Source organism: Orbicella franksi, chromosome 12 (assembly GCF_964199315.1).
Source record: "Orbicella franksi chromosome 12, jaOrbFran1.1, whole genome shotgun sequence".
Classification (NCBI taxonomy): Eukaryota; Metazoa; Cnidaria; class Anthozoa; order Scleractinia; family Merulinidae; genus Orbicella; species Orbicella franksi.
Window position 1 is genome coordinate 1,608,899 of NC_138156.1, and position 27,960 is coordinate 1,636,858.

The window sequence follows — 27,960 nt, forward strand, 5'->3', positions numbered from 1 at the left end:
TTTCAGATTTTTTTTTTCATTTTTCGGGTGAAGCGCTGATGATTCGGGCAAAAGTACTCAGGAAAATAAGTTATTCTGTTTAAATGTGTATCGTGGAAATGCACGAGATGTATAGCATTTTCATCAACAAAACAATGACAAAAGAATCAAAGCAAACGAAGACCAAGACTTTTTGTGGTGGCTCTGAAAAGAGCCGTTTGGAATGACTCCAAAAAGAGCCGTTTTAAAATTTTCTTGAACTTTTCGTACGAGGAAGAATTAACCGTTTCTTTTGTAAATTTCTGATTTTTACTAGGCTGTCGATCGAGGTCATAGAGTATGCGAGATTTCAAAATAACTATTTTTGGAATGATTACAGTTTCATTAGACTTGAGAATTGTGAACATTTTTTTTTTTACTGCGATTTGAGTGCTAGGTTGTTCCGAACCCGGTTAACGTTAACCCAGGATTAAAAGGTAACCGAAGTATTAATTTTTCTTGTCTACAAATGCTTTTCACTGCTTTTGTGTTGGGTTGTTTGAGATTATTCAAACTCAAAACAGAACTCAGGCCAAGCAATATAAACAGAAAACCCAACCGCAAAGTTACAAAACTCAAATCAAAATTCTCGCTTATCCTGGGTTAGCTTAATCGGGCTGTGAACAACCCGGCCCAGAAGCTCCGCTTTTAGGCTCGGCTAAATTTAAGGTGGCTCAAAAGAGTTTGCAGCACTTATATTTGGATGGGTCGTTATAACCACTCTATCACTTGATGCTATAATCATGGTGTCAAAAAACTGCCCAATCATTGGTGAACACGTTGTTATCATTTTCGTGGTACAATAGGGTACCATAGCAACAGTACGACCTCCTAAAAACACCCTTAATTACTGCTCTAGGGGCTTATAATTCAAAAACGGCATGATGACATTTTTTTATATCATCAACTTTTGATAAGCATGATAAGACGCAACTTTCGGCAAAGTTTAAAAACATTCTGTACATGGGGTTCAGAGCCACCTTAAATTTTCGAAAAATTAAGATTATACAGAAATATCGATTATTAAAAGAAACTGCGTTGACTCTATAAGACTTTGTTTGTCATGATGAGTTGATGCACATTGCTGAGTATTTCTGGATCTTAGTTGTAGAACTGGGTTGATCCCAAATGATCGCTCAAGTTTACACTTCCAAACAGTTCATTCCATATAGTCCGGACACTCTTTTGCGAGAATTCTTTTTATGCTTTCAAAATGAGCATTGTAAAACTTTTCTCTTTCGCCAGGGCCGTCTAGCTGTTGGTGTGATAGCCTGGCAAGGTCGTCTGGTAATTCAAACAGTTCTTTTCCCGTCGACATGGCGAGAACCTGTGAAAAGGTGGAAACTAAGTTCAGTCCCACTGCATCGAACTGTATGTTAACAATTGGGTTACACTCATTTATACCTTGAATACAAGCAAAGGAAACTTCAAAAAAGAAAATTCAGAGATGTCTTAAGCCTGGCACGATGCCTCCACGGCAGTATAGTCGGCATCTCCCCGTCAGGGAAGAGTTAGAAAATATATAAATTTAGATTTCGATGAAGTTGAAATTGTGCATCTTGCCACAAATCCATAAGGGATTGTTCAACTCCGGGGTTCAACCCCTCTCGATTTTCTCACTTTGCTGATATTTTGCAGTATCTTACTCGTCCATCCCCAACCCTGGTACGTTTCATGAACAATGCCTAACATCAGTTTAATTTCGATAACAAGCCCCAATGTAGCCCCTCTTGAATAGAAGTCCACAAGTGTCTTACCTGTGTCATGCTAGCACGCTCTAAGTAATACACATCATCAAATGCTCTAGCAGCATTGGGTGCTACCACCAGTATCCCATGATTACACATGAACAACACTGACTTGTCTCCAAGTTGCTTTGCTATGCGCATGCCTTCTTCATCATCTGTGCTGAGCCCGCTGTAATCTCGGTCGTAGGCGATGCGGTTATAAAATAGACAAGAGTTCTGGTGGTACATTCCAAGTTTGGGATTTTTCAAGCTTCCTGAAATTAAAGAAACGTTTCTAAACCAGATTGAGAATGCACATAGAAAGGCTGCTAACATGGAGCAAACACCTGTTTTCTTTAACAGGTGCTACCTGGAGTACATAGTGAATCATGAATAGTGAAGGACCCAGTGGCCTCATGACTGGTAAAGGACGCGGTGGCTTCATGGTTAGTGCGCTCGACTCCAGATCAAGCGGTCCGGGTTCGAGCCCTGACCGGGGACATTGTGTTGTGTTCTTGGGCAAGACACTTTACTCTCACAGTGCCTTTCTTCACCCAGTTGTATAAATGGGTACCGGCGAGCTTAATACTGGGGGTAACCCTGCGATAGACTAGCATCCCATCCAGGGGGAGAAGAAATACTCCTAGTCATTTCATGCTACAGAAACCCGCGGGATAAGCTCAGGCCTGATGGGCCACTTGGCTCGTTTGCAGACTTGACCTTTATACAATATCAACGATGCTTTTGTTTACTACTCTTCAGCCCTGCCAATTTATCTTCGTTCAGACTGCAATCCAATATTTAGATTATGCACGACAAAACCTTTATTTCCTCAAAAATTCTCTCTTTAACCCCTCGGAAATCGATTTAATTCCAACAAACTCTGAAGAAAGTTTCCAACAGTTTCCAACTAAGAGAGAGTCTTCAGCGGACACTCGCAGAGAGAGGGGAAAAAAGGGCTACAAACAGGAGCCATAATCAGGGACGGAGACTGTAAGCGCGCGCCATTTCAAGTATTGGGGTTGTCCCCATGATATGGGACAATAATTCTATTTTTAGAACAAATTGCGCCATCACCTGCGGCACACGCGCGTACATGCTGCGAGGATTTTTGCGGATGTCGCGCGGGGGCCGAAATTCCCGAAATGTTTCACATGATGTTTTTGCCCCACAACTCAACGCGTTTACGTCTGTTGGAATTTTGCTTAAGTATTTTCGTCGTAAGCTGCTCCAGTTTGAGTGAAGTAAGACAGTGTCGAATTTAGGTATGTTCCGCTGTAAGCTTATATATATCGCTGACCAAGTTGTGTTCCGACTGATGCTTCTTTTACATGAGCTGTACATTACTCCACTTTAAATTTCACATATGTTGAAGATTAACAGCTTTTCCATTACACAGCAAAAAACTAGCTGGATATATTTAGATATAGCAGAGCTTCAGCGGACACTCGCAGAGAGAGGGGAAAAAAGGGCTACAAACAGGAGCCATAATCGGTTATGGCTCCTGCTACAAATTAACAAAATTCCAGCAGTACCTATGGCTGTAGAATATGGCGGGTGCAGGTGAAACGCACACACCGCGTCTGGTCGAGCTTGATGAACTCCCGTGTGAATAGTAGAGGCAGATGTTTCCACTTCACCTTTCCCTTCAACCATTTCACGCTTCTCGTTCAGGCCAACAAATGATGACGCTTTAACCTGAAACGACAGTCGGAAATATACGGTAGAGCAACATAAATAACGAAAATTACTATTGCTTGGGTGTCGGAATAATGTTGAAAATTTCTTGTACCTCACTCCAGTGCAATCCATAGGGCACGAGGAGCATCACTTGCCCTTCGCCACTAGCCGCTGGAGCCATCATACTCAAATGATTGCATACTCCTTCATGTAGACTGAGTCTTTCAAAGATACGATAGGAGGCTGCTAAATCAACTCGCCGCCGCCAATTTTCCAGCCTCGCCTCCTCCTTAGCTGGAAGCACTTTTGAAGCAGTGCTGCTGTGCCGGTATGGCGGGATAACCCGACTTGACACGCTGATAAAATTTGTCCTGACTTGATTCAGAAGGTTTAGAAAGGAAACGTATCCCCGCAGCCATAATCTTTGTTCAGCTGCTTAACCTAACAAGACAGAGAACCATAAGATAGTATCAGATAGGCTTATTCATATATAGGTGACAAGGGCGTGGCCCACGTGGAATGATCACATATTCAGAAAAAGTCTACCAAGCACAAGGCTTGGTAGCACTTATTTTTCACCTCAGTGAGGTTTTCTGAAAAGAAAAATCATTAACTTTCCGGGGAACAACTTTTCTTTAATTCTATTAAAATACAAACAATCCCAATCTCCGGTGGGATTTTCACGTGACTAAGCGATTTTTCTTTTGGATAAGGGACCGTTCATTTTTTATAAGGTAGGGGGGGCTGGTGGGATTTGGGGGGGGGCATGCGAAAAAAAATGGCTTTCGAGGGGGGGCCATCCCAAAAAAATAAGGGAAAAGGGGGGGTCATGTGAAATATTTTAGTAAAACTTTAAAATGGCATAATGTTTGAATATCAAAAAAATTGCTATAGAATAAACATAGAAGGCAGGATACAAATTTATTACAAACTCTCCTTCTGCTTTAAAACAACGTTTGGCGACAAAAAGCATTTGTAGCTACTGAAAAGAAGTATTTAACACTTATTTTCGAATACAACTTTCACTGGCACTCATCTTCATCTTCGCTGTCGTCGAGTTCTTCGTTGCCTCTTGTGCTGCTATGGGAGTCTCTTTCACCAATGCTGCAAGAAGCAGCAATGCTTTCCGTCAGAGTGTACTCTTCAGGGTACATGAAGGTGTAAACATAATCTCTGACTTCCTGCTCAAGGTTTGTGGTGATTCTGCTTCTTGCAGCATTGGTGAAATAATTCCCTTCCAAGAGCTGTGCGATGTATGGCCCATCTCTTCTAAATAACGACGTGGCAACATCCACAACTTTAATACACTCTTCCGGGACGGCCGTTCTAGGAGGGTACACAAGGCATTTTGGAAAATCATTTCCTAGCAGGTTTCCAACACAGATTCCATAAACTCGTTGGACGTTGTTTTCAGTCCGCTTTCTCTTTCTTTCATTTGACTTTCTGCGGTTTTCTTTTTTCCTTCTCCTTTTGTTGATGTGCTGTTTGAGTATGCCCTTGAATATGCTGTTATAATTGCTCTTCTTATTTTCTAGTGCTTCCATGTCCTGCGTGACCTTCGTCAACTTAGCTTCTATACATTTGATCTGTTTTACATTAAAACTGTGGGCAAATTCTTCGTCCTGCTTCAAAGCAAGCCAATTGGACTGAAAGAGTGTGGAATCGTCTTCCTTTACATCTTTCAATATGACATTCAATTTTTCCACCATTGCTCTGTGCTCTTTGATGGAGAAGTTCAGTTTTCGTCCATCACTGGGCTTCAACTGGTACCCTGGCATGGAAAACTCACTCGCCCTTTCTGAACAGCCATCCGCACTTAGAAAGATTGCTTCTTTTGCTTGTAAGATGTCAAACTGCCTGGATCGTTCAGCTGTAAACCTTTTCTTAAACGACTCGTCGCTTTCGCCATTATTGCGCATTTTGGAATGAGCCTCTTTCATGATGCTCATATAGTAATGCACTCTTTTCTCGATTGGAAAAGCCCTTCATGGGTATGTTATGGTTTAAATTTAGTTTTGGCTAAAATTTTCAAACCAATTGGATTTTCATTTCTCTTTGTTCTGAATTATGACAATGAACTTGAGACATTGAAAATTAAGAATTTTAAACCATAGATAAATTTAAACCATAACAAGTATGCTAAAATTTATAAAAAGTAATCCACTATTTGCAAGATTTGAGAACACTCATAGCTTTTTGTTCTACCTGCACAGGGCAACATTTATACATGCCTGTCACTAGAGTAGAGGGAAAAACCTTCCAAATAAAGACATCTGTAAATTAAATGTAACAATGTGTTTCACACAACACATCAACAGATTTCCAGTTTTCTCACAACACTCTGTACTTGGTTCAGTATCATAATGCAGGAGCAAGGAAAGACTCTGTTCCAGGCCACTGTTACTTCCGTAAGATTGAGAAGTTTATGAATGAGCACTATGAGGAGGGGGAGAACTACAGGGAGTTTCTAAAGTTGTCCTGTCAAGAAAAGGAAGGAGAAATTTGTTCTCTTTGTTGTGAATGGACTGGACCACCCATAGAAAGATACCCTAAACCAGTTCCTGACCATTCCTGCCTATCGGAATACCACTACCTCTCCTACCAGAAGACCCCAAAAGAAGGGCGTGATCCAGATGACTGGCAGCTAAGGGTCCAAGCGAAGAAAGGGCATGGAAGTGGCAGGCTGGTTTTTATCTCACCCAGAGAGCGTTGCTCTGTTTGCAGATAAGTTTATTGTCAAATCAAAGTTTGTGGTGGATTATCTTCAGCATCTTGAAGTGCTGGAATTAAAAAGGAAAAAGAGAGCAGGAGAAAAGGCAAAGTTAAGTAGGGACGCAAAAGATAAATCACAGGAGGATTATCCTTGGACTGAGTTGTGCGAAGATCTAACCAAGCTTAAAAAGCTCCGTGTTCCAGAGCTAAACAAGTACTTGAACCACCACGGGCTGAAGCAGCATTTGAAACGCAGCAAGAGTGAGAAAGTAAAGGCAATTGTAAGACATTCATGCTTGCAGCAGAAGAGTCCTCTCAGAGCTGGCCAACCAACACTGAGAAATGCCAGGACATTGACACAAAATGACAACAAGGCAAGTGCTGACAGCAGTGAAACAGATGGAAGTGACAATGATGAGTATGACAGTGATGCCATTGACTCTGGGGGAGAAGATGACTCAAGTGACGTCATTCTTGCATTCATCAATTCAGATGAGGAAGATGCCAATGAGAGGCCAAATGCCACACGCTCAGGGCGAGCCATAACTAGGAGATCCGAAATTGACTTCTCTTTCTTTTGATTTGTTTTTTAAACAACAGCTCTTTGTAGTATAGGGATTCTAATTCGTCTTCATAGTGAGCACAATAACGTGAAGTAGGGGGATAATAGAGAAATATTAAAAAAGTTGAAATCTAAATATTGTTTGTTCAATTTTTTTTTGGGGGGGTCATCCCAAAAAAATGACCGCTATAAGGGGGGGCCATATGAAAAAATTGGTAAGCTGAGGGGGGGTCATGCGATTTTTAAATGGTGCTTCCCAAATCCCACCAGCCCCCCCCCCTCCCTCATAAAAAATGAACGGTCCCTAATTTGAATAATTTTCAAAACCTAACTAGTGAGTAGCACTCGAACGGCTTGAAGCTTGTAAAACTGGTTTTACCTCCTACGCGTTTCGTTCGACTATGACGGAGTTGTACTCAGTAGTGATAACTGTTTGCTTGTCTTTAGACACAAGATAAGACAAGAGTGAATTTACGGGTTAACGTGGACAAAACAAGTTAAGTTCTTTTCCAAGGCGTGACTAAGGTGTAGCACATGTGTGCATGACATGGTTAATTTTTGGAGCCACACATCTGTGGCCCCATAATTAGACATGTCAAGCATATGTTCATATGTCCAGTTTTAGAAACTTCAAGTTGTTTGAATGCTGCTCACTAGTTTAATTTAGTTTTAAAAACTGATTTACGTGATAATTTTTCGTAAAATTATGATTAAGCACCGAAATATTTGTGCTTAAACCCTGTCCAAACGGGAAATGTTTTGCGATGAAACATGATCAAACACCGTTTGATGACAAAACATTTTCCCGTTTGGACACTTTAATTGATCGTGTTAGATCGTGCTTGGTCGTGTTTAATAAAATTTGAACGACGCCAAACATTTGACCAAACATTGTAAAACATTTTGTTCGTTCAAACATGTTCTATGCCGTTTGGCCACTCAGTACAACATCAACATGTTTAGTCACCAAACAATGTTTGATCGTGTCTGGTCGCCAAACAGACCTCTCCCTGTTCGAGATGTACTCTGTCTACGCTGTGAGTAAGTGCGCTGACATAACGTGCGACACGAGCAGACCACTGCTCGAAATTTAGACTAGTGCCGATAGGACACCCAGACTAAATGTAAAGTAAATGTTTAGGATGAACAAAACGAAATAAATTGTTCTCCCCGGTTCAAGTGATGGATGAAACTTAAAATGAAAATCATTTTTAGGCTTGGCACTTAGCAAGCAATGTTCTCCATTTCATATAAACAGCGCGCGCGTCTAGTTTCCGCGGCGCGCTTAGCTTCCGTACGTTACTTTTGAATAAACAGTCGCGCGAACCGAACATTTAACGGTTTTCACGCTGGGCTATGCCCGAACTGGTTGTGAATTTTCACAAGATGACACTTTGACATTTTTCTACCTTATCAGTTTTCAACTTTTATTTTCTTTTGAATTTTAATATTAAGTACCCTGAGTCCCTGAGAAATGTTTTTTCCCCAAGGTCCAAGAGAACGTTTTCTTCCCGTCCCCGGCGCTGCTCTTGGACCTTGAGAAAAAAAATTCCTCTGGCACCCAGGGTAAATGTAAAGAGAGTTGTTGAGGAGATTTGTACTTTAGAATTCCATAGGAATAAAACTACTTTTTTAACAACTTTAAGCTCTAAATAAAAATCAGTTTAATCCACTACATTAATAACGTTTACGAAAGACATCCCAGGGCTTACAGTGTCACTAGATTTGAGCGATTTTAGGTTATTTACCGTAACAGCCTCTGTTGTTTACCTCGCCACATCTTCCTCGTCAATTAACCCTTTGAGACGATATTTTACTTGCAGAGCACCAAAGAGTGAATAACACGTGCTTATTAGCGCTTTACGCGAGACATATTCACCAATCACATCTCTTCCGCAAGATCACGTGAGAAGGGGGGAATTTGAAACAAGCGACCAGAAACCATCGTCAGTTGCACTGTTGAACTGTGTCTTCAGGGTTGAGCTAAAACTGGTCGGCTTTAATACCACAATTATTTTTCTTTCTACTCATCAAATACAGAAAACAGGGCTTTCGTTCAAAGTAAAGTTGTCGGTGTAAGAGCAACTTTTAGCACAAAACTTGTTCACTGTGTATAGTTAAAAAATGGCGTCTGCTATCGAGTGTCAAGGTAAGCTGAAGTCAGTTCAGAGAGGCTGTTGTCTTATTGGAAATGTTTTACTCAAAGCTTTTAGCACCTTGAACATCTCTGTGCTTCGTGTTCTTAACACTGAATTTCTGTACTCTTTTTGTGACAAAGTGGAAAATTGCTCCAGCAACAGCGTTGCCTTCGAAGTCGTATTTAGTCCCGGAGTGGAAAATGCTAGGAAGCCACGATTAACTCCGCGTAGAGGGAAAGACAGTTTGAACAAGCAGCAATTGGAAGAAAAGATGAAAGCAGCTGAAGAAAGAAGAACGGTAGGATATAGTTCTATGCTTGGTCAACGTGCACCAACTTTCAAGACAATCTCTCAAGCTTAATATAGGCTTACGTTTAATTTAAGCTTAATTCGTTGAACACTGAGCCAAATAGTGTGAATTTAGATGCTTATTTTAATTAACTAAATAAAATTAAGCTACATGTATGCAAGGTACAAAACATCCTTTAATGTACTAGTCAATTCGAATCTGCAACATCCCCCCGGGCAACCCCCAGGCATTTGCCATATTAAATTTTCCCATCAGCGGGAGAAAAATTTTGTAAAATGACCCTACACCCGGGACATCTATTGCAACAATGAGTGGTGGAAAAGAAAAATATCTACCTTCAAACACCAAGTGTCTTTATTGGGCTGTGGCCTTGAAGGATTCCTGGAAGAAAATGAAACAAGCACATTAAGGACGTGTGCGCCCAAAATGTTCCCACATACAGATTTTTTTTAAACTTGCCACTTTTGCCAAAAAGGCCAAAAAAATGGGGGGTCACCAACTTCGTTTTGGAGAGAACATGCCTGGAAGAACAACCTAAATATGAAAAAACTCGGGCTTCGTTAGCAATTAAGGTGGGCCGAACACAGTTTTTGCGTGCGCTTTTGCTGATGCAATTCAGTGTGCACACAAGGATTGCAAAAAAACAAACATGCCGTCAATAGAGCAATCATTTCATCTACTCAGCACCCACAGTATCTGAGCTATTTTTCTCTATAATTGAATGCAGTGTAATGATGGCTTTAGTCTTTTATCACAAATATATATTAGAAAAGATAAAGATGCAAAGAACTCAGTAATTCTCAGCTTTTTCTTTGTTACCGAAAGAACCCAGTTAAATGCAGCGCATGTGTAGTAAGTCAAAAAATTGCGGTTGACTGAAAATTTGCACTCTCAGAAATGTGCCTATTTCTCAAGAATCACTCACTAGAATTTCACGAAATTTGGCAAGAAAATACTTCAGGAAATAAGTAACTGGAGTATTGAAAATAATTGAACTTTAACAAAGGAAACTCTAGATATTCCAGTAAACCTTCAACAAGGGATAATTAAAGATCTCTCTGTTGAATTATTAGCAAGATGGTGTTAACTTGTGAGAATCGTTACAAACTTGATGCATACAAATTATAAAGAAAATCTAATGACTAGATTTTCTACAAATAAACAAAACCAATTTTAAAGGCCTGTTTAGCTTTATTCGTGTTGCCATTGCAATGGCATATATGTCAGCTTAACCATCACAAAAACAAAGTTTGTGTTGTTAACTTGCTTGCTGCCATTTTTGGCGAGTGAGAGGTCAAGGGTTTTAGAGAAAAAGGTTAATGAAACACAGGTATCAAAAACTGTGTTCAGCCACCTTAAGGCCACAGTGTATGTAAGTCCAAAAATACTGCAATTAGATCTTTTATGTGAAATGTTCTCTGCCAATTAAGTGGACCTATTAAGTGAAGTTAGTCAACTGACAAGGTTTCTTAAAGAACAAATTCGCATTTAGCAACCATAGTTTCACGTGCCTTGCAGCTGCAAGATGGCAGGATTCGATGCCCTCTGGACAGAAATCTTGAAATTTTTTTAATTTCCCACATTGATTTTTTTGTCCATTTTTGGACAGTGTGGAGATAATTGCAAATAAAATCTGTTTCTGGTAAGAAAAGTAGGGGTCATCGAATGTCCAAGATCATTAAATCCACGCAAAGCTATAGCAACGGCCATCTGCCCTATCATTGTTCATTTTAGTACTTAGTGCGTGCGCTCGATGCATGACATGGCATGTGAATCTGGGTGCGCAGAAAGGATGGGCAGTAACAATTAGCACGAACGTCCTTAAAAGCCAAGTAAATGTATCGTTGATGGCACACAACAGATGCCCTGAGCAAAATGGACTAAGGATGATTGACAATCAGTCAACATTTCCCAGCATTGATTAGGGGGGAATAGGGGATACCTGATCCAGCTCAAGTGTCCCAACTACTTTTGATCAAGATTGTAGTTATGTTGCACATTTTATACTAATTCAGTTGAGTAGTGTTAAAATTGTGCTCTATTGTATTTATAGTCAAATGTTTTGTGTGAACAGGAGACTGAGATGTCAAAGCACAAGATGTTGCCAGTGCCTTGAATTGTATTCCATACTTAGTTTATAATCATAAAAAAATTGACCATTCTGTCATCTGAAAAATTTTGTCTTCCTGCATAATTAAGGTGCATGATTACTGTTACTTTTTTCTTACAATATAGCTCATCTATTCTACTTTTAGACTCTGGAAAAAACTCTGTGAAAGTTTCTGTTTGAAACATTTTGATAACAACATGACAATTCAGATAATTCACCACGATAACCTAAGATCTGACCACAGCCTTGCAGTCATGACAACTAAAAATTCCTCTTCAGCAATATAGCATAATATTTGTTTCCTCTTAATACAGAGTGGTAAAGGTGAATTATTGGCCAAGGCTGCAATGAAAAATGAGTACATCAATCAAGTCCAGCTGACCAAACAGCAGGCAGAAGAAGAGCAAAGCAGAATGGTGAAAGAAAAGCTCAAGCAAAAGATGTGCTTGCATATGGAGAACAAGGAAGGTCAGATTAAAGCACTCATTGACCGTCTGCATGCAAAGGATGAACACATCAAAGAAGTGCAGGAAAAGTTGAAGAAGATTATTATATGTCATGCTAAAAAGGTGGAGGAGAAAATTCAACAGAAGGAAGCACTGACCAAGGAGAATCTTGAATTACATCGCAAAGCTCAAATGGAGCGTCAACAAGCTCATGAAAAACGCATTCAAGAAGTGTTGGCTGCTTTGCAGGAGAGCATCGAGAAGCACTCCAAGGCAGTTGAGATGAGTTTACAGCAGAAGATGGAAACAACAGCAGAAAAGCGACGAGCTCAGATCCGCTTACTCCAAGAGAGACTGCAAATCAAGTCTCAGAAGGTTGAACAAGCACGGCAGCTTGTGGATGCACTGGTCCAAGAACAGAGTAAAGTTTGCCAGGAGAAGTTGAAGCAGAAGTTGGAACGATCGGAGGAGAAACGCAATGCACAGTTGAAAGCTTTGCAAGAAAGGCTTGAGGCCCACGACAAGCATGTGGTAGAAGTTTGTCAACAGGTGAAGACACAGAGAGCAGAAAAAGCTCAGGGCTGAGAAAGAATTGAATACAATGGTAACTTGCTAATGGCAGAATAAAACTCTCTCACCAAATCAACTCCAATGCCGTGCACATGGTTGAGTTTACAAGTTTTCTGGCGATTCATTTATTTGTTATTGTTGAAAAGTATCATTATTGGTACATAAGTTCATATTTGTATAGTTTTTCCAGAACTTGAATTGCTAAAAATTAATGGATATTATATTGTGTATTGTGTTTATGATTCTGGTATATTTCAAAGGTTTTGAGCGGATTGTCTATCATTCCAAATTTGTTTTCGAGATAAATAAATAAAATGATATTGAAGGAAATGTATGTAATGTACTTGACTTTAAAAAATAACTATTCAAAGTGCCTATGAAGTAAAAAATAATTGCTGCTTATTTGAAAGGCTTTTCAAAGTAAAGAAGAATGGCGTTTCCCTTTTTTGGAATATCATTTTTCGTTCTAGAGATATTTACGTTTTTGTATTATGCAAATGAGCAAAGTGATGATGTCATAGGTGGTTCCACGTGAACAGTAAAACACTGAATCAAGAATATCTCTAAAAATATTGGAGCAGTGTTCTTCAAACTTGGCACCACAAATGTGCACCACAAAAGAAACAGAATGACACCTTCTGTGTTGTTGCCATGGCAACACTTTTGGCTCCAGTTTCTTTCTGTGAAAAACCAAATATGCCAATTTGCAACCCTTCGAAAAGGGACAGAGGGTCTTGCTCGGAACACACATGATTCCTATATTGTCTTAACTCTTCCCATTAGATTGTTGGGAGTGGATGATCCTTGTTTAAGATAAAATCTGGTAATGTTAGTTTTAATTAAAACAGGACCAGCAGCATAACTGTTGCCATGGCAACGGCACGACGGGTGTCATTGTGTTTCTTTTGTGATGTACATTTCTGGTGCCAAGTTTAAAGAACACTGCTTTAATATTTCTAGAGATATTCTTGATTGAGTGTTGAACTGTTTTAGTGGAACTACCTATGACGTCGTCACTCTTAATACAAAAACCTGAATATCTCCAAAACGAAAAAAGATATTCTAAAAAGGAAAACACCATTCTTTTTTACTTCATAGGCACTTTAAGACTAGAATGTTATTCTAAGGATGTCTGTTTTGTGCTTCACCAAATTTATGAGATGGCAAATCTGGGATCTGGGTCTCCAAGACTTTTGATCCAATCTTCCCAAACCATTAATAATGCATCAAGTTTAAACAAAGGAAATCATGACTGTGACGGTGTTTGAAGTAATATATCAAACATGAGAGACAGTGTTTCATCGGGATATCCAAACACCGAGAAGAGAGTTGAAAATATGACGCGCAGCAGAGTATTTTTGGCAAAATTCGACGTGTTTGGATAGCCGATGAAACACTGTCTCGAGTGTTTGATATGTCTTATCAATCGAAACAAAAACTAAGGAGTAAACGCAGAAGTAAAATTGTCAAAATCTATGCTAATTAAGAATGGGTGTCTAAACCTCCTTCACGGTTGTGATTTTCTTTGTTTTAACTTGGTGAATTATTAGTGAGTATGAGAATAACTTATCTTAATTAGCACAGATTTTTATGATTTTATTTCTCCCTCCCATAAAGGAGTCAAAAAAGGAAGAAATGAATCATGCATACTAAAGGCCAGCCTGCGAACGCAGATGTATTTCCGGCTGTTGCTTGTCTCCGCTGAAAATAATGTCTGCGAACCCAAGCCAGGAAACGATTTCTGTGACGTAATGACTTTTGTTTCTCTTTGGCCAATCAGATTCCATGATAAAATGAAACTTGAGTGCTCCTCGGAGTGAAAACCTCATGCAGTAGTTCCGGGGCTACTTGAGCTAAACTGTGATTGGCTTAAAATTCCTACGTCGCAGAAATTGTTTCCTGGTGCGGGTCTGCAGACGTTATTTTCGGTGGAGACAAGCGACAGCCAGAAATACGTCTGCGTTCACAGGCTAACTAAAGGCATCCCCCATCGACATCTCGGTCAACAGTCAGTTCACAGTTTGCTACGTCAACCAATTCACATGTATCGATATTTGAAAATTTTTTAATTAGTTGACTCTATCTACTGTCAACGGACATGTTGATCGAGTGTCAACTGAGTTGGTGGAGTGTTGATCGAGTGTTGATTGAGTGTCGTTTGAGGGTATCAATCGACACTTGACCATGGATGTCTTTAGTACACATCATTTGCATAAATTATACAAAACATATACATCTGACACTGGTACTGTTTTCACATCAATCTAGTATGCCAAAGTGTGGGTATTTGACAAAAAGTGGTATGATATCGCACCCACATTTGGCTTGGGTGGGGCAGGGTGGGGGGAGAAAACAAGCTGGGGAAACTTGGCACAACATGAGGTAACATAGACTGAAAGCTTTCATTTCTAGTTTTGGACCCATGAGACATGCACCAGATAGAGTGTGCGCCTTTCACATGAGAGTCTAGACTCTCCAGCAACAGACAAGTCCTTCATCCAAATGTGTTCTCCCCCGGTTTTCTCGTAGAGATCCTGCCTTATAAAACGAGAAACGTTTTTTAGTAACATTTTAGTGAATGCGCTCCATTTGTGTCTTGATGTGAGACCTCTAACCTACGAAAACTAGTTCTTCTTGGTATATCTTAAGATCCGAAAGCAAAATATTAAAACTCACGTTTGCAGTTTGGATCGATCTCAATTTGCTTCTGCAAAAATGCCAAGTTATGTTATTCTGCTGAAGGGGATCACGCAATCTCTTTTTGTCCTTATTGGCTCCGACCCACTCCGGACCCCTGGCAAAAAGTGAGAAGTAACCGGTGTGAGACTGAAGATCACTGAAACGAGTTCCATGAGTTCTCGTAGCTCAGTGGATAGAGCGCCCGCCCGGTGTTCGGGAGGTCATGGGTTCGATTCCTGTCGGGGACTCAGAATTTTTCTTTGTCCCACGCTCGTGTCATGTTGATTATTTCACCTTCACATTTCATTACCGAGCTTAAAATTCACCATTTTTATTAACTTATCATAGCAAGGGCATGTTTTCATACCAAAGAACGTTCATATGTTCTAGCGTACGTCCAACTCCCGTGGCGAGCAAAGTTGTCGTCGGGAATCTGGCGGGGTAGGGAGGGAAACTGTGTCTTTGCACCGTTTGTTCCAACCCTTGTTCGTTCCCAGACTGCACACATTGACCGGACCGACGCTGCATAAAGATGGCGGGAAGTTTGTTCCTATTCCTGTTGGTATAACGCATTGAAATATTTATTTTCTTTTGTAAAAATATGGTCCAGTTACAGATTCGGGGTGTGGATATTGATTTTCCTTTTCCACCATACGACTGTCAAGTTTCTTATATGGAGAAAGTTATTCATTGTTTGCAAGAGGTAAGGCAAAACTCATCCGACTGATAGATCTGTCGACGTGACTGACCTGCGCACGCAAGGAGCGAAAATTAGGGGAAATGATCCAAGAGCGTGGCTTTTGATAAACTATAATTTCAGTTCACAGATTATTGTACACTAGAAGTTTATGCGGTTCAGTAGAGATCGTGATCAAGTGACCACTGAGAACAATTCAGTGAGCTGCTAATCTTGGCAACACATAACAATCATTACACGACTTAAGGATTGTAATCATAAAGATATGCTTAAGCTTGTGTATATAAACCCTCGAATTAGCGCCCCTCCTCAAATAAGTGCCCCCTTCGATTAAGCACCCCTCCTATCGGCCGAAATTTAAAATAAGTGCCCCCCTCGAAGAAGCGTCCCACTCCCCTCCCCTCCCCCCATTTTGGGGACAAGTAATGAGACAACAAAGGATGTATAGTTTTCGTCATGTAGCAGTAGATTTGTACATTGTTTCAGTTTATGAACGCATAGGTGAACATGTTGAACATGTTAAGTACTAACAGTGCCCCCTTGAATAAGCGCCCCCCAGTCTTCTCCTAAATTTGAAATAAGCACCTAGGGCGCTAATTTGAGGATTTACAGTAATTGCAATAACGTTGTCATAGAAAAAAGCAAAAAAGCAAAAACCCAAATAGGAATTTATTAGCCAAATTTAAATTTCCATTGCTTTCAGATACTGTACATGAATGAAAAATATAATGTACATGAATAACATGAATGAAAAATGTATTTTTTATTCATGTGCAGTATCTAAGAACAATGGAAATATAAAATTTCCCTAATTAATTCCTATTTGGCTTTTTGCTTTTTTCTATGACAATGTTATTGCAATTAGGTGTATATTACAAGTTCTAGTGGAACACTTTTACGTTAATCGTGCACCCCTCTCCCCCCAATCATGCCCAGAGGGTCTTTACCTACACTTAAAACTTAGGCCCTGACCGCATTTTTGTGTGAAAACACCTACTTTTTAAAGCGTTTTTGCCTTAGTATTGTCTACACAAAGTGAGAATGACTTAATAATAATAAATAATAATAATAAAAAGGTTCTTATTGTGCATTTAAAATTCTCAATGCGCTTACAATTGCATATTGTTAAAAAGAATAAAAACCTAACTAAACAATGCAATTATTAAAATCTATGACTAGGTTAAAGACTATTACAAAAAAGAAATGTGTTAAGGTTCTTTGTAAAAATCGCTATGCTCTCAGACTGTTTGATATAAAAAGGTAGGTCTTTCCAAAGTCTCGTGGCGTAAAAAGAAAAGGATCTTTGACCGTATGTACATGTTTTCACTTCAGGAACTTGTAAGAGTAATTGGCCAGATGATTGAAGAGAACAGGCTGGTTTATAGGCATTACAGGCGTTTATAACTTTTGGGCAAGTACATGATTGTTACAGCTTGCTCAAGGGGAAAGCCTTTATTGGTGCCTGTTAAGTGTACTGTTCCCTTGTTGACAGATGTCATGTGACTTCAAAGTAGTCAATGAAAATGCATGCTGTTGGGGAAACAATTCCAGCCATATAACAATATTATAGGTTGTTAGTTTGAATCCCATTCAAAGCCTGAATATTTTTTCAGGTCTTTTTTCCAGTAGCGTCATGGCTGCATTTGCATCTTTCATCATGCCTAATATTATGGTTTTTATCAATGCTAGTTTGGGAACGAACACCTAAAGTAAAAGAATCAATAAGTGTATCAAATCAATTAATTTTCTGCATTTGAATAAATTTTCTTTACATGGAATAAGAGGGCAGAACAGGTCTTTATACTGGACAGATAGAACACTTAATCTATCATGTATTAGGAATCTTGTTGCCATTAAGTATTTGTAGTTTTCGAGGTCAAATTTCTATAGTACAGCAGATCTAAAGGACTTAATTATCTAGTGACTACACATTGGAAGTCACAACAACCAACTATGGTAACATAAAATCTCCCCCAGTTAGAGGTGAATATACCATAAAGGAGTAGCGCTATCAACTAATTTTATAGGGCATGTATAGAATAGTGTACCTGAAAGTACTATCAGCTGAAAGGATTTTTGCCATTACCAATGTTTGTAGAAAAAAAATGGTATTCTTGAGAGTCCAACTGGGACAGGAAAAACTCTTTGTTTGTTGTGTGCAACACTAGCATGGAGAGAAACGTTTGTGGCTCAAATGCAGCTTAACCAGAGACTTTCATCTGATCAAGTTGGTTCAGATTATGTGCAAGCTTTGGGTGAAGAACTACAACAAGCTGCTAAAGGAGATTCTTGGGGTGCATCAGATGGCCATGACAAAGGTATTTATAGGAAGTCTATTTTGTACTTTTTGTTTGTAAAAAAAAACACTTTTTTGTGTGCTTTGGTTGAATTTTGTTTTTGGAATTTTTATAAAGCAGTTAATTTTTTAATTTTCTTTTGTTTTTCACAAGGATCTAATAAATAAAAGACAAAAATTTCAAAACCAAACATAAGTTTTAACAATGACATCAATCAATCAATCAATCAATCAAACCATAAATCAATCAATCCTTTTGTGAAGCTGATTTAAGTTGCCATGCTAACAAGTTTAATCTTCACTTAGATTGCAAGTTTTCATTGTGCTTTACAAAATTAACTAGTATGATATTTGGTATTTCTATTCAAGCTGACAGCTAGTTACTCCTTGTGAATTGCAGACTCATTTTTTGAACCACCAAGAATTCTATACTCCTCAAGAACACATTCCCAATTGTCACAAGCTGTGCAGGAACTAAAGAATACAATATACAGGTGAGACTTCACACGTTCATGGATGTTACTCTTGTAGTACATTGCCTAAAACATACTTTGGTTATTCTTCTTTAAAAGGCCCAAAGTCAGTATTATTGGTTCACGTGAACAGCTGTGTATCAACAGTGATGTACTAAAGCAAGAAAATAACTCGGCTAAGGTGAGAAAAGCAAAATAATTCAAATAGTTATTTTCAGGTTGTCAAGGGTCAAACACTGGAAGAAAGTCATTGTTATTAAACATCACAACATCAATGTTTCTGTTAGGGTAGCTTGATCTGATTTTTGAGTAACGGTACTGTTCAACTTTGAGCAACTAGGGCACCACCATTCTCAATCCAAAAGAAAATCAAATGTTACTGGTGTGTTAGAGAAAAATGAAAGTTTCAAGTGAGGTACAGGGTACATTGTAAGTTTTACTAAGATCTGAATTACCATAGCAATGTTATGACATCCTAACCCATTTTGCTTGAGATCAAATAACTTATCATCAATGGATAATTTTGGAATTACGATGTCAGGATCTAAGAGCTAACATAGTTGTCTGAAAGATTGCAAAATTTAAAAAAATCTCTGGGAGTGTTTTCGAGAAAATTGCAGGTGAGGTTTCAAGGTGTCAAAATACAACAAAAGTAAAGCTGTTTTAAAATGTTATTGCAAACTGTCCAGAAGACTTGACTAAATGGTATCCTGGTCTTAAATGAATCTTATATAACTATTAACATCTAGTTACCTTGAGTGACAATCTAAGAGAAATCACTTCATTTGATTGTCAGATATATTGGCTTGAATATCATTTGGTGTGGGGTGTTATTTTGCTTTTTATCAAAAATTGCCCATACAATTACTAAATTGGAGGGGGGAGGGGAATTAAAATACACTCTATGAATTTTTTTTTTTTTAGACTCGGCCCTCAGTGACATAAATCCATATTCAACGTAATACTGGAGTTTCAAATTAATTAAAACATTTTAAGGCCACTAATTTTCAACCTCAACTCAGGAAAATGTTGGGCTGATTTTCACTTGTGTTGTTTGTTGACTTTATTATAATTTTCTTTTGTCTCGAATCACTATGCTATTGTAAATTTATGTGTATCATAAATTCATAAAACGTGCGATTGCTTTCCGACATTTTCCTGATTTTCTGTTGGGTTGATAATGGTGGTGCCTTAGTCGCTCAAAGTTGAAAAGCATTGTTACTCAAAAATCTGATCAAGCTACCTTAATGTGTTCCAGTTTATGCACATGAGTAAAAAATGCTTTTTTGCAGGAAGTTATGTCTCTTCCCATAGAAGCTAAAAATCTCTCAAAATTTAACATTTAGCTTATTATACATAAAGCACTAGGTATAGTTAATTATAATTAAATTATAGCAGTGAGAGATGTTTGTTGTTTTGTTACTGATAACAGGTTCACACATGCAGAGCAAAAGTTCAGGCTAGAACATGTCACTTTTACAACAACCTGGAAGGTAACAGTAAGAATAATCTCACTTTCAAACAACTGTGGGTCGACAAACTATCTTGCATGACAGAGGTAAAACTAGTTTACAAATAGTGCTAGCAAGCTTGTGCTCAGTCTTGTTGTTGGTGTTGGTCATCAGAAAAAGAGGTGTCGATCCTTGGAACAAGATACACATTGTGTGGTTGATCGCTTCCCTGACTTATGCCGCATGAAATACTTTTTAAATAATTAACTTGTCTAGGCATTGTAGTGTATGTCCATATATGGTATTTCCTTATTTGGAAGTGACCATGTGCTAAAATAGAAGAGACCATCTAAAATGGCGGATTAAAACGTTGTGTTGTCAAATCCAGTCTCTGTTTGTTCCGCAAACACCACATTTTGGCGACGAGGATGGCGGTCACATTAAGTGGATTACCGTGCATATCTCCCTTCGACTGCATTGGGGAACCAGCCACACTGGCTCAACGCTGGGACAAGTGGAAAGCTGAGTTCGAACTATTTGTGGCAGCTTCGGGGGTTGAAGACAAAGTGCAAAAGCGAGCTCTACTTCTACATCTCGCAGGACCTGGAGTCCGTGAAATTTTCAAAACGTATTCAGCTGAAGTGCGAGGAGACAACAAAGAGTTCGATAAAGCGATGAAGTGTCTCTCGGACCATTTCAAAGTGAAGAAGAACGTACCTCTAGCGAGACAAAAACTGCTTGCCAGCCAGCCGAATCCGGGCGAAAAGATCAACAACTTCGTTACGCGTTTGAAAAGTTTAGCGGAACACTGTGACTATGGTGAAGAAGAAGATAACCAGGTGAGAGATATTGTGATTTCGCATATCACGAATAAGGAACTGAAGGGCAAATTCTACCGCGAAGAAAACCTTAGTCTGACCAGACTTCTGGAAATCGTGAGCACCTATCACCATAAGGATGCCTTGGTTCTCGTAAGCGAAGAAACTGTGAATCGTACCTGGGAAGACCGAAGTAAGGGCGATAAAGGAGCGAAGAGCAAGCAGCCATGGCAAGGCAAATGTTGGAGATGCGATAAGACAGGTCACATGGCGAAAGATTGTAAAGTTTCTCGTAACCATACTTGCAGCAAATGTGGAAAACGTGGGCACATGGAGGTCTGTTGTCACACGAAACAGGATAAACATGGCAAAGGAAGAGGCAAATCTGGAAGAAAACGAGAAGGCGTACGAACCATAGGCGACCAGCCTGACCAAGATGACGTGGAAGGAAGCGAAGTCAGTAAAGATGATGGATTCTATGTCTTTAGCACCTCAGATGGTGAGTCAAACACTTTACCTCTTATGATTGAAAGTGAACCTGTCAATGTCATCATAGACTCAGGTGCTACCTGCAACTTAATGTCTGAGCAAGTGTTTGATAAAGTGTCCAATGGAAAGCTAGAGTTGTTAGAGACTGACAGGAAAGTTTATGCTTATGCATCTCAGCAGCCGTTAAAGCTTAGAGGAAAATGCATGTTGAACATTAGTGTACCTAATACACAAACGTCGTTGAAAGCTGAGTTCTTCGTAATGCCAGGCTCCGCAGACACATTGCTGGGCAGGAGCTCTTCTGAAGAATTAGGTGTCTTGAAAGTGGGTGTTTCTGTGAACGCTTGTCAACTCAAAGATGTTACTGATAAGAAGGCTGCCCTTAAGGCAAAGTACCCTCAAGTGTTTACTGGTCTTGGAAAATTGAGAAATTTCCAATTAAAACTGCATGTAGATGAAAGTGTCACCCCAGTTGCTCAAGCTATGCGAAGAATTCCGTTCAGCAGGAAACAAAAGGTTGTTGACAAACTAGAGGAACTTGAGAAGCTTGATGTGATAGAGAAAGTGAACGGTCCAACAAGTTGGATTAACCCCCTTGTTAGTGTCGAAAAGCCAAATGGTGATGTTCGCATATGTTTAGATATGAGACAAGCCAATCGAGCTATATTAAGAGAAAAACACCCTGTGCCTACCATTGAAGAGACACTGCAAGAAATTTCAGGGGCAAAAGTGTTCTCCAAGTTAGATTTGAACATGGCATTTCACCAAGTAGAACTTGCTCCAGAGTCAAGAGACATTACCACTTTTGCAGGACCTAATGGTCTTTACCGCTACAAACGTCTGATATTTGGTGTCAATATGGCCACTGAGAAGTTCCAACACATCATCTGGCAGATACTCAAAGATTGCCCTGGCGCTCACAATATTCATGATGATATCCGTGTAGTTGGCGCTTCTGAAGAAGAACATGACGAAAGGTTGAATCAAGTCATGAAGAAATTAGAAGAGAGTGGCTTAACACTGAATTATGAAAAGTGCCAGATCGGCGTGAATAGCATGGAGTACCTTGGTAACGTGTTAACTGACGAGGGATTACAAGTATCTGGTGACAAAGTTGAAGCCATTGTGCAAGCACCAAGACCAAAGGACCAGTCAGAGCTGCGAAGCTTCCTTGGTTTGGCACAATATTGTTCAAGGTTCATTCCAAGCTTCGCGATCATTGCCAGCCCACTGTGGGATCTAACCAAATCACATGCCAAATGGAAATGGGGCACTGCTGAAGAGAAGGCTTTCCAAGCAGTCAAAATGCAGCTGACGCAGGCACCAGTCATGGCATTCTTCAAACAAGGAGCGGAGACCCGTGTCACCACAGACGCCTCACCAGTAGGTATCGGAGCTGTCTTGGAACAAAAGCAAGCTGATGGCCTGTACAGACCTGTACACTATGCTAGCCGAAAACTAACTCCACCTGAGAGCAGATATTCTCAGTTTGAGAGGGAGGCACTGGCGGTGAAGTGGGGCTGTGAGAAGTTCTTCCTGTACATCCATGGAAATGAGTTCGAAATTTGCACTGACCATAAGCCGCTGGTCACTGTGTTTGGTCCACATTCAAAACCACCTTCAGCCAGAATTGAAAGATGGTTGTTATACATGCAGCAGTTCAAGTTTAGCATCAGACACATCCCTGGCAGAGAAAACGCCGCTGACGCATTGAGCAGATTGCCAGTAGATAGTACTCCTGATGCAGCCATCAAGCAGACAGAAGAATATGCACGCAGCATAGTTGCTGATGCCATACCTGCAGCATTAGCACCCCGCCAAGTTGAGAGAGAATCAGAGCGAGACCCTACCCTGCAACTGGTTCGCCATGCCATAACTTCTGGTGATTGGTCGAAACTCCAAGGAACAACCTACAAAGCTGTTAGAAATGAACTCTGGATAATGGGACAGCTGGTTATGAGAGGAAACAAAGTTGTCATTCCAGAAAAGTTGTGGAACCAGACCATTCAACTGGCTCATGAGGGTCACCAAGGGATGGTGCGAACGAAATCTCGATTAAGAGAGAAAGTATGGTGGCCAGACCTTGACAAACAAGTTGAAAAGTTAATCCGAGCCTGCTACCCATGCCAGCTGGTTGGACCCAGACCAAAGCCAGAACCAATAAGGTCAACACCACTGCCTCAAGGCCCATGGAGTGAAATTGCTGTGGACTTACTAGAGATTCCAAAGAAGGGACACTTGCTCGTTGTAGTTGACTATTATTCTAAGTGGCCAGAAATAGCTTTTCTGACCAAGACAGATGCAGGAAATGTGATCAAATGCATGGAGAGCATGTTTCGCACTCATGGTTTGCCTGAAACCCTCAGAAGTGATAATGGTCCACCGTTTGCTTCACGAGAATTTGAAGGATTCCTCGAGTACTTATCGATTGATCACAAGAAGGGCATCCCGTATTGGCCTCAAAGTGATGGCGAAGTAGAGAGGCTCAACAAAACCCTCCTGAAGGCAATCCGAATAGCACAACTACAAGGCAAAGATTGGAAGAGAGAAGTACAAGACTTTCTTTTCCAGTATCGCAGCACTCCCCATACAGTCACTTCACTATCTCCAGCTGAGCTCCTTATGGGCAGAAAGTTAAGAGATAAGTTGCCACAGGTTAAACCTTCTCGTGATCAGGCTACTGAAGCAGAGTGGCAAATTCTTCTCAGAGAAAGGTATGCTCGCAGGAAGCTAAGAGAGAAAGAGTATGCTGACTCCAAGAGACATGCCACAACAAGTGACATTGCAGAGGGCGACATGATCCTGCTACATCAGAACCGCGAGAACAAGTTGTCACCAACATTTGAGCTCGAGCCGTATCGAGTAGTAGAGAAGAATGGAAATGCAGTTATCATTGAGAATTCTTCTGGCCAAAGTAAAATGAGGAATACTGGTCACATGAAGAAGTTTGTAGACCTAGGTGCTTCAGGAACTGAGCCCCCGGCTCCGTCAAAAACAACTGACACACCCAAAGAAGGAGCTAGTTTCGAGCAAGATTCGATGGATGGAATTCAGCCGGATTCCCAAAGACAAACTGTACCTTCTGCAGTTCCAGAAAAGCCAGATAGTCGTCCAGTCAGAAAAAGAGAGAGCCCTAAGTGGATGAAGGACTTTATTTGCCAAAAGTGACTGAACTCTAAAGACTGTTTATCGTGTATCAATTGTCAACATTTTATTCATTTGTTTTGAGACATTGAACTGAAAGAGCCAAGATTAGTTCATATGTTTTTTTTATTAGACTTTGTGGAGCTCTTTATTAAGTTAGGGAGGGATGTAGTGTATGTCCATATATGGTATTTCCTTATTTGGAAGTGACCATGTGCTAAAATAGAAGAGACCATCTAAAATGGCGGATTAAAACGTTGTGTTGTCAAATCCAGTCTCTGTTTGTTCCGCAAACACCACAGGCATTAACAGACAGGACTACAGTTAATAATTTTATATTTTTAGTAGCAGTAGTAGTGGTAGTATTTAGTAGCAGTAGTGTTAGTGGTAGAAGTAGCAGTAGCCTTAGCCGTAACTGTAGTCGTAGCCATAGCTGTAACAGTAGCCATAGACATAGCCTTATCAGTAGCAATAGTAGTAGTAGCAGCAGCAGCAGCAGCCAGATCTGTTCAGGGTTCCTGAGTTGTTTATTTGCTGGCTGCCGTGCTCCTACACATTAGCAATGTTCAGCCCAGTCCCTTGGTATTTTTTCTTGTGTTGATGACCACTATTCAGGGGCTTGCTTGGCTGTCAAAAGACACACAAAAAAGGTTGGGGCTGAGAAAAGAAACAAGAAAAGGGTTTAGACTGGGAAGAGAACAAGGAAAGGAACTAGGCTAGAAAAAGGCAGATTGTCTTTACTGTAGGTATTGACCACCTCTTGACCAATATATCAGTCGCGAGTCGGTCGATAGTCAACTGATATGTCAGTCGACAGTTGGTCGACTCTTGGTTGATAGTCAGTCGACAATCGGTCGACAACCACACGATAGTCAGTCATTATAATGACCAACTATTGGCCGAGTATCATGCGATATAATGTAGACACATCTCGATCGAGTATTAGTAATATGTCTGTGGTGTATTGATCAACTGCTGGTGATGTATTAGTCAACTGTCAGTGGTATATCAGTCAACTCTTGGTCGAATATCAGTCATGTGTTGAGTATCGGTATATTGTTCAAGTGTGTTAATTTAGCAATTGAGTCCAATGGCTCTTGTTTAAAGTGATGACATTGATGCTATCATGTGATGGAGGAAAATGAATATATATCGATCAACTATCGGCTGACTCCTGACGTATGTATTTACTAACTATCATCTGACTATTGACTGAGTGTTGACTGATGATTGGGTGATACATCAGCCAAGTATTGACTGCCTCTTGACAGACTATCTATATCTTCTGACTATTGACTGAGTGTCAATCGACTGAGTGTCAATCCACTATTGACCAAGTATCGACCAATGCTTGGTGAATTATCGGCGAAGTATCGGCAAAGTGTTGGCAAGCTGTCGATGCACTAAAAGCTATGTCGGCTGCAATACATCTTGACCAATTTATTGGCCAACTATCGACCGAGTCTCAACTGACTCTCAACCAATTGCCAAGCAACTATCGACTGCCTGTCAACTGACTATTGACTGACTGTCATCTGATATATCAACTGACTGTCGACCAATATATCGGTTGAGAGTACATACGTTAAACATGATCCAAAAAGACTAGGGCTGAGAAAGGAGACAATTGGAGGGACTGGGCTGGGGATAAATGAAGGGTTAGTCAAGACAATTAGACCCCTTGCTCTTGTTTTCATTTGAGTTATTGGTGTCAACTTGACTACACTTTGCTCACTTTTTGTTTGTTCAAAACTTGAGCTTTTGGTGTAATATTGTTCAGTATAAACTATATGTGTCAGTGCATTGTACCTGTTATTTAAAACAGCCAACAAGGCCAATAAAGATTTTACTCAAGGTATCCTTGACATTGAAGATTTGGTGGAACTTGGACAGAAACACAGGTGAGTAATGACCTATTGACAGTTGTAGTCTTCAGTAACAGATGATGTCTCAAGTTCTTTTACTTAACTTTTGAGGAGTTCAAATAATGGTGAAAGCAGCCATTTATCAAGAGTTTGACCACTAATTGTGAGCCAAAATTAGTGCAGCTTCAATTTGGACATTCTCTTCAGATTGTATGAGGTCAACATGATTAATCACAACCTTTGTTAAGTGTTATCACTTAGCTATCTTTACTGCATCTTTCATCAATGAAAGTGGAAAATTGTTACCATATTAATTTTGTTAATAAAGGGATATTTGTTGCTGGCTGTGCTGCATCTTTTAGATAGTTCATACAGCTTAAGAATGCAACTGGATAAAGATCCAATCATGATATGAATAATTGATGATCATAGTAGGTGTTTTATTTTTTTAACTCAAGACTTCTCTTTTTACTCAGAGTATGCCCTTACTATATGGCGAGAGAATTAAAGACTAGTGCAGACATTATATTCATGCCTTACAATTATCTACTGGACCTCAAAGTAGGTTTAAGACACATTTTAAAATTTTGTATGTTAACTTTGTGAAATATTTGCTTTTGTATGAATAGTGTTTATATGCTACCTATAAAGAAATTGATCATAATTATTCCTATCTGTTGGGCAGTCTTGATGCTAGTTTTCTTAGGTGAAACAATCACTAAAGGAATCCGCAGTCGAGTGTTGATCGATGCCCTTGATCGACCCTCAATAAACGTACCATCAACATGTTGATCAACACTCAGTCGACATCTCCATTGATACTCAGTCAACAGTTGATTGACAGTCGGTTGACAGTCAACATATTTTCACAGACACGCCTTTGAGTGTTGATTGATGCATATGAGTCAGTCAGCACTCTGCCAACTATCAGCCAACTGATGATCGAGTGTCTATCAAGATGTTGATCGAGTGTTAATTTAGTGTCAATTGAGGGTCGATCAAGGGTATTGATTGACACTTGACCACAGATGCCTTTAGTACACATGATCCCAATTCTGAAGATCTTCTGTCCTTAATGACTCTTTCTCTCCTTTACATGTACTTTACCAGTCAAGGAAAGCAAATAGTGTAGATATTTCTGGCAGCATTATACTCTTTGATGAAGCACATAACTTGGTAAGATAACACTTCTAGTTTACTAATCACCTGAAGGAAATATTAGCAAAGCACACAGTTAATAAAAAAGAGAATTTAAGTAATATTGAGTGATTTTAACTATGGATGTAATTAGAAACTTGACTAAAGTTTGAAATATTTGGATATCAAACACCATTCCGTGTTTTTACTTTGATAATGATTGGACTGTACAGTTCATATCTGATTGTAATTGCATGTTTAAATGTTTTAAATGTTTTAAATGTTTATCCTTTTAGGAAAAGACTTGTGAAGAAACTGTGTCATTTGACCTGACGTCATTTGATATAGCCTCATGTATAGAAGATGTAGCACAGTGCATTGAATTTATTGAGTGCCGCGAACATAATGAATTGCAGGACACTAATGATGCAGCAGGTAAGCACAGTGCAAGTTACAAGTGTGTACATTCAGCTTATAAACACTTCTACTGGTAATCATCACTGAACATACTTAATTTCTTTTGCTGTTAATTTTAAGCTGATGTGGATATTGACAAAGGAGACCTTGCTCGCCTTAAGTGTAAGTGTAATATGTAGATTTAGTCAAGCCTAAAAGTGGAGCTCCTGATTACATTAAGT

The 27,960-nt window shown here is 39.7% G+C and overlaps 3 protein-coding genes and 1 pseudogene across 7 annotated transcripts in view; 2 read left to right on the forward strand and 2 right to left on the reverse strand.

The window, feature by feature from the left end:
* On the reverse strand, positions 1 to 9,513 carry LOC145463186 (putative aldolase class 2 protein CC_1201; annotated as a pseudogene). The gene is made up of 5 exons (XR_014041299.1): positions 9,483 to 9,513; positions 3,538 to 3,860; positions 3,281 to 3,443; positions 1,776 to 2,020; positions 1 to 1,345 (listed from the first exon to the last, which is right to left on the reverse strand). The product of XR_014041299.1 is annotated as a putative aldolase class 2 protein CC_1201 (transcript).
* Positions 8,671 to 12,603, forward strand: LOC145463185 (uncharacterized). The gene is made up of 3 exons (XM_081446912.1): positions 8,671 to 8,848; positions 8,978 to 9,135; positions 11,572 to 12,603. The coding sequence occupies exons 1-3, from the start codon at positions 8,824 to 8,826 to the stop codon at positions 12,286 to 12,288; spliced, it is 900 nt and encodes a 299-aa protein (XP_081303038.1). The 5' UTR covers positions 8,671 to 8,823; the 3' UTR covers positions 12,289 to 12,603.
* Positions 9,462 to 15,543, reverse strand: LOC145463189 (uncharacterized). 3 transcript variants are annotated; one of them, XM_081446918.1, is made up of 3 exons: positions 15,320 to 15,543; positions 14,950 to 15,067; positions 9,462 to 9,528 (listed from the first exon to the last, which is right to left on the reverse strand). In XM_081446918.1, exons 1-3 carry the CDS (start codon positions 15,523 to 15,525, stop codon positions 9,502 to 9,504), a joined length of 351 nt encoding a protein of 116 aa, XP_081303044.1. In that variant the 5' UTR covers positions 15,526 to 15,543; the 3' UTR covers positions 9,462 to 9,501. The 3 variants fall into 3 exon arrangements, with proteins under 3 accessions (XP_081303044.1, XP_081303042.1, XP_081303043.1); XM_081446916.1 differs by lacking the exon at positions 9,462 to 9,528 and adding an exon at positions 12,691 to 14,807; XM_081446917.1 differs by lacking the exon at positions 9,462 to 9,528 and adding an exon at positions 12,691 to 14,811.
* The window catches only part of LOC145463181 (regulator of telomere elongation helicase 1-like), a 23,782-nt gene continuing 11,364 nt past the window's right edge, over positions 15,543 to 27,960 (forward strand). The window contains exons 1-10 of one of the 2 annotated variants that reach the window (XM_081446904.1): positions 15,543 to 15,655; positions 17,748 to 17,967; positions 18,346 to 18,439; positions 18,518 to 18,599; positions 19,851 to 19,911; positions 26,146 to 26,221; positions 26,662 to 26,746; positions 27,296 to 27,361; positions 27,619 to 27,757; positions 27,860 to 27,901. In XM_081446904.1, the coding sequence (XP_081303030.1) occupies positions 15,554 to 15,655; positions 17,748 to 17,967; positions 18,346 to 18,439; positions 18,518 to 18,599; positions 19,851 to 19,911; positions 26,146 to 26,221; positions 26,662 to 26,746; positions 27,296 to 27,361; positions 27,619 to 27,757; positions 27,860 to 27,901 (967 nt within the window). In that variant the 5' untranslated portion in view covers positions 15,543 to 15,553. Of the gene's footprint in view, positions 15,656 to 17,747; positions 17,968 to 18,345; positions 18,440 to 18,517; positions 18,600 to 19,850; positions 19,912 to 19,998; positions 20,146 to 24,622; positions 26,222 to 26,661; positions 26,747 to 27,295; positions 27,362 to 27,618; positions 27,758 to 27,859; positions 27,902 to 27,960 lie in introns of those variants that run through there. The other variant, XM_081446905.1, reaches the window with a different exon arrangement.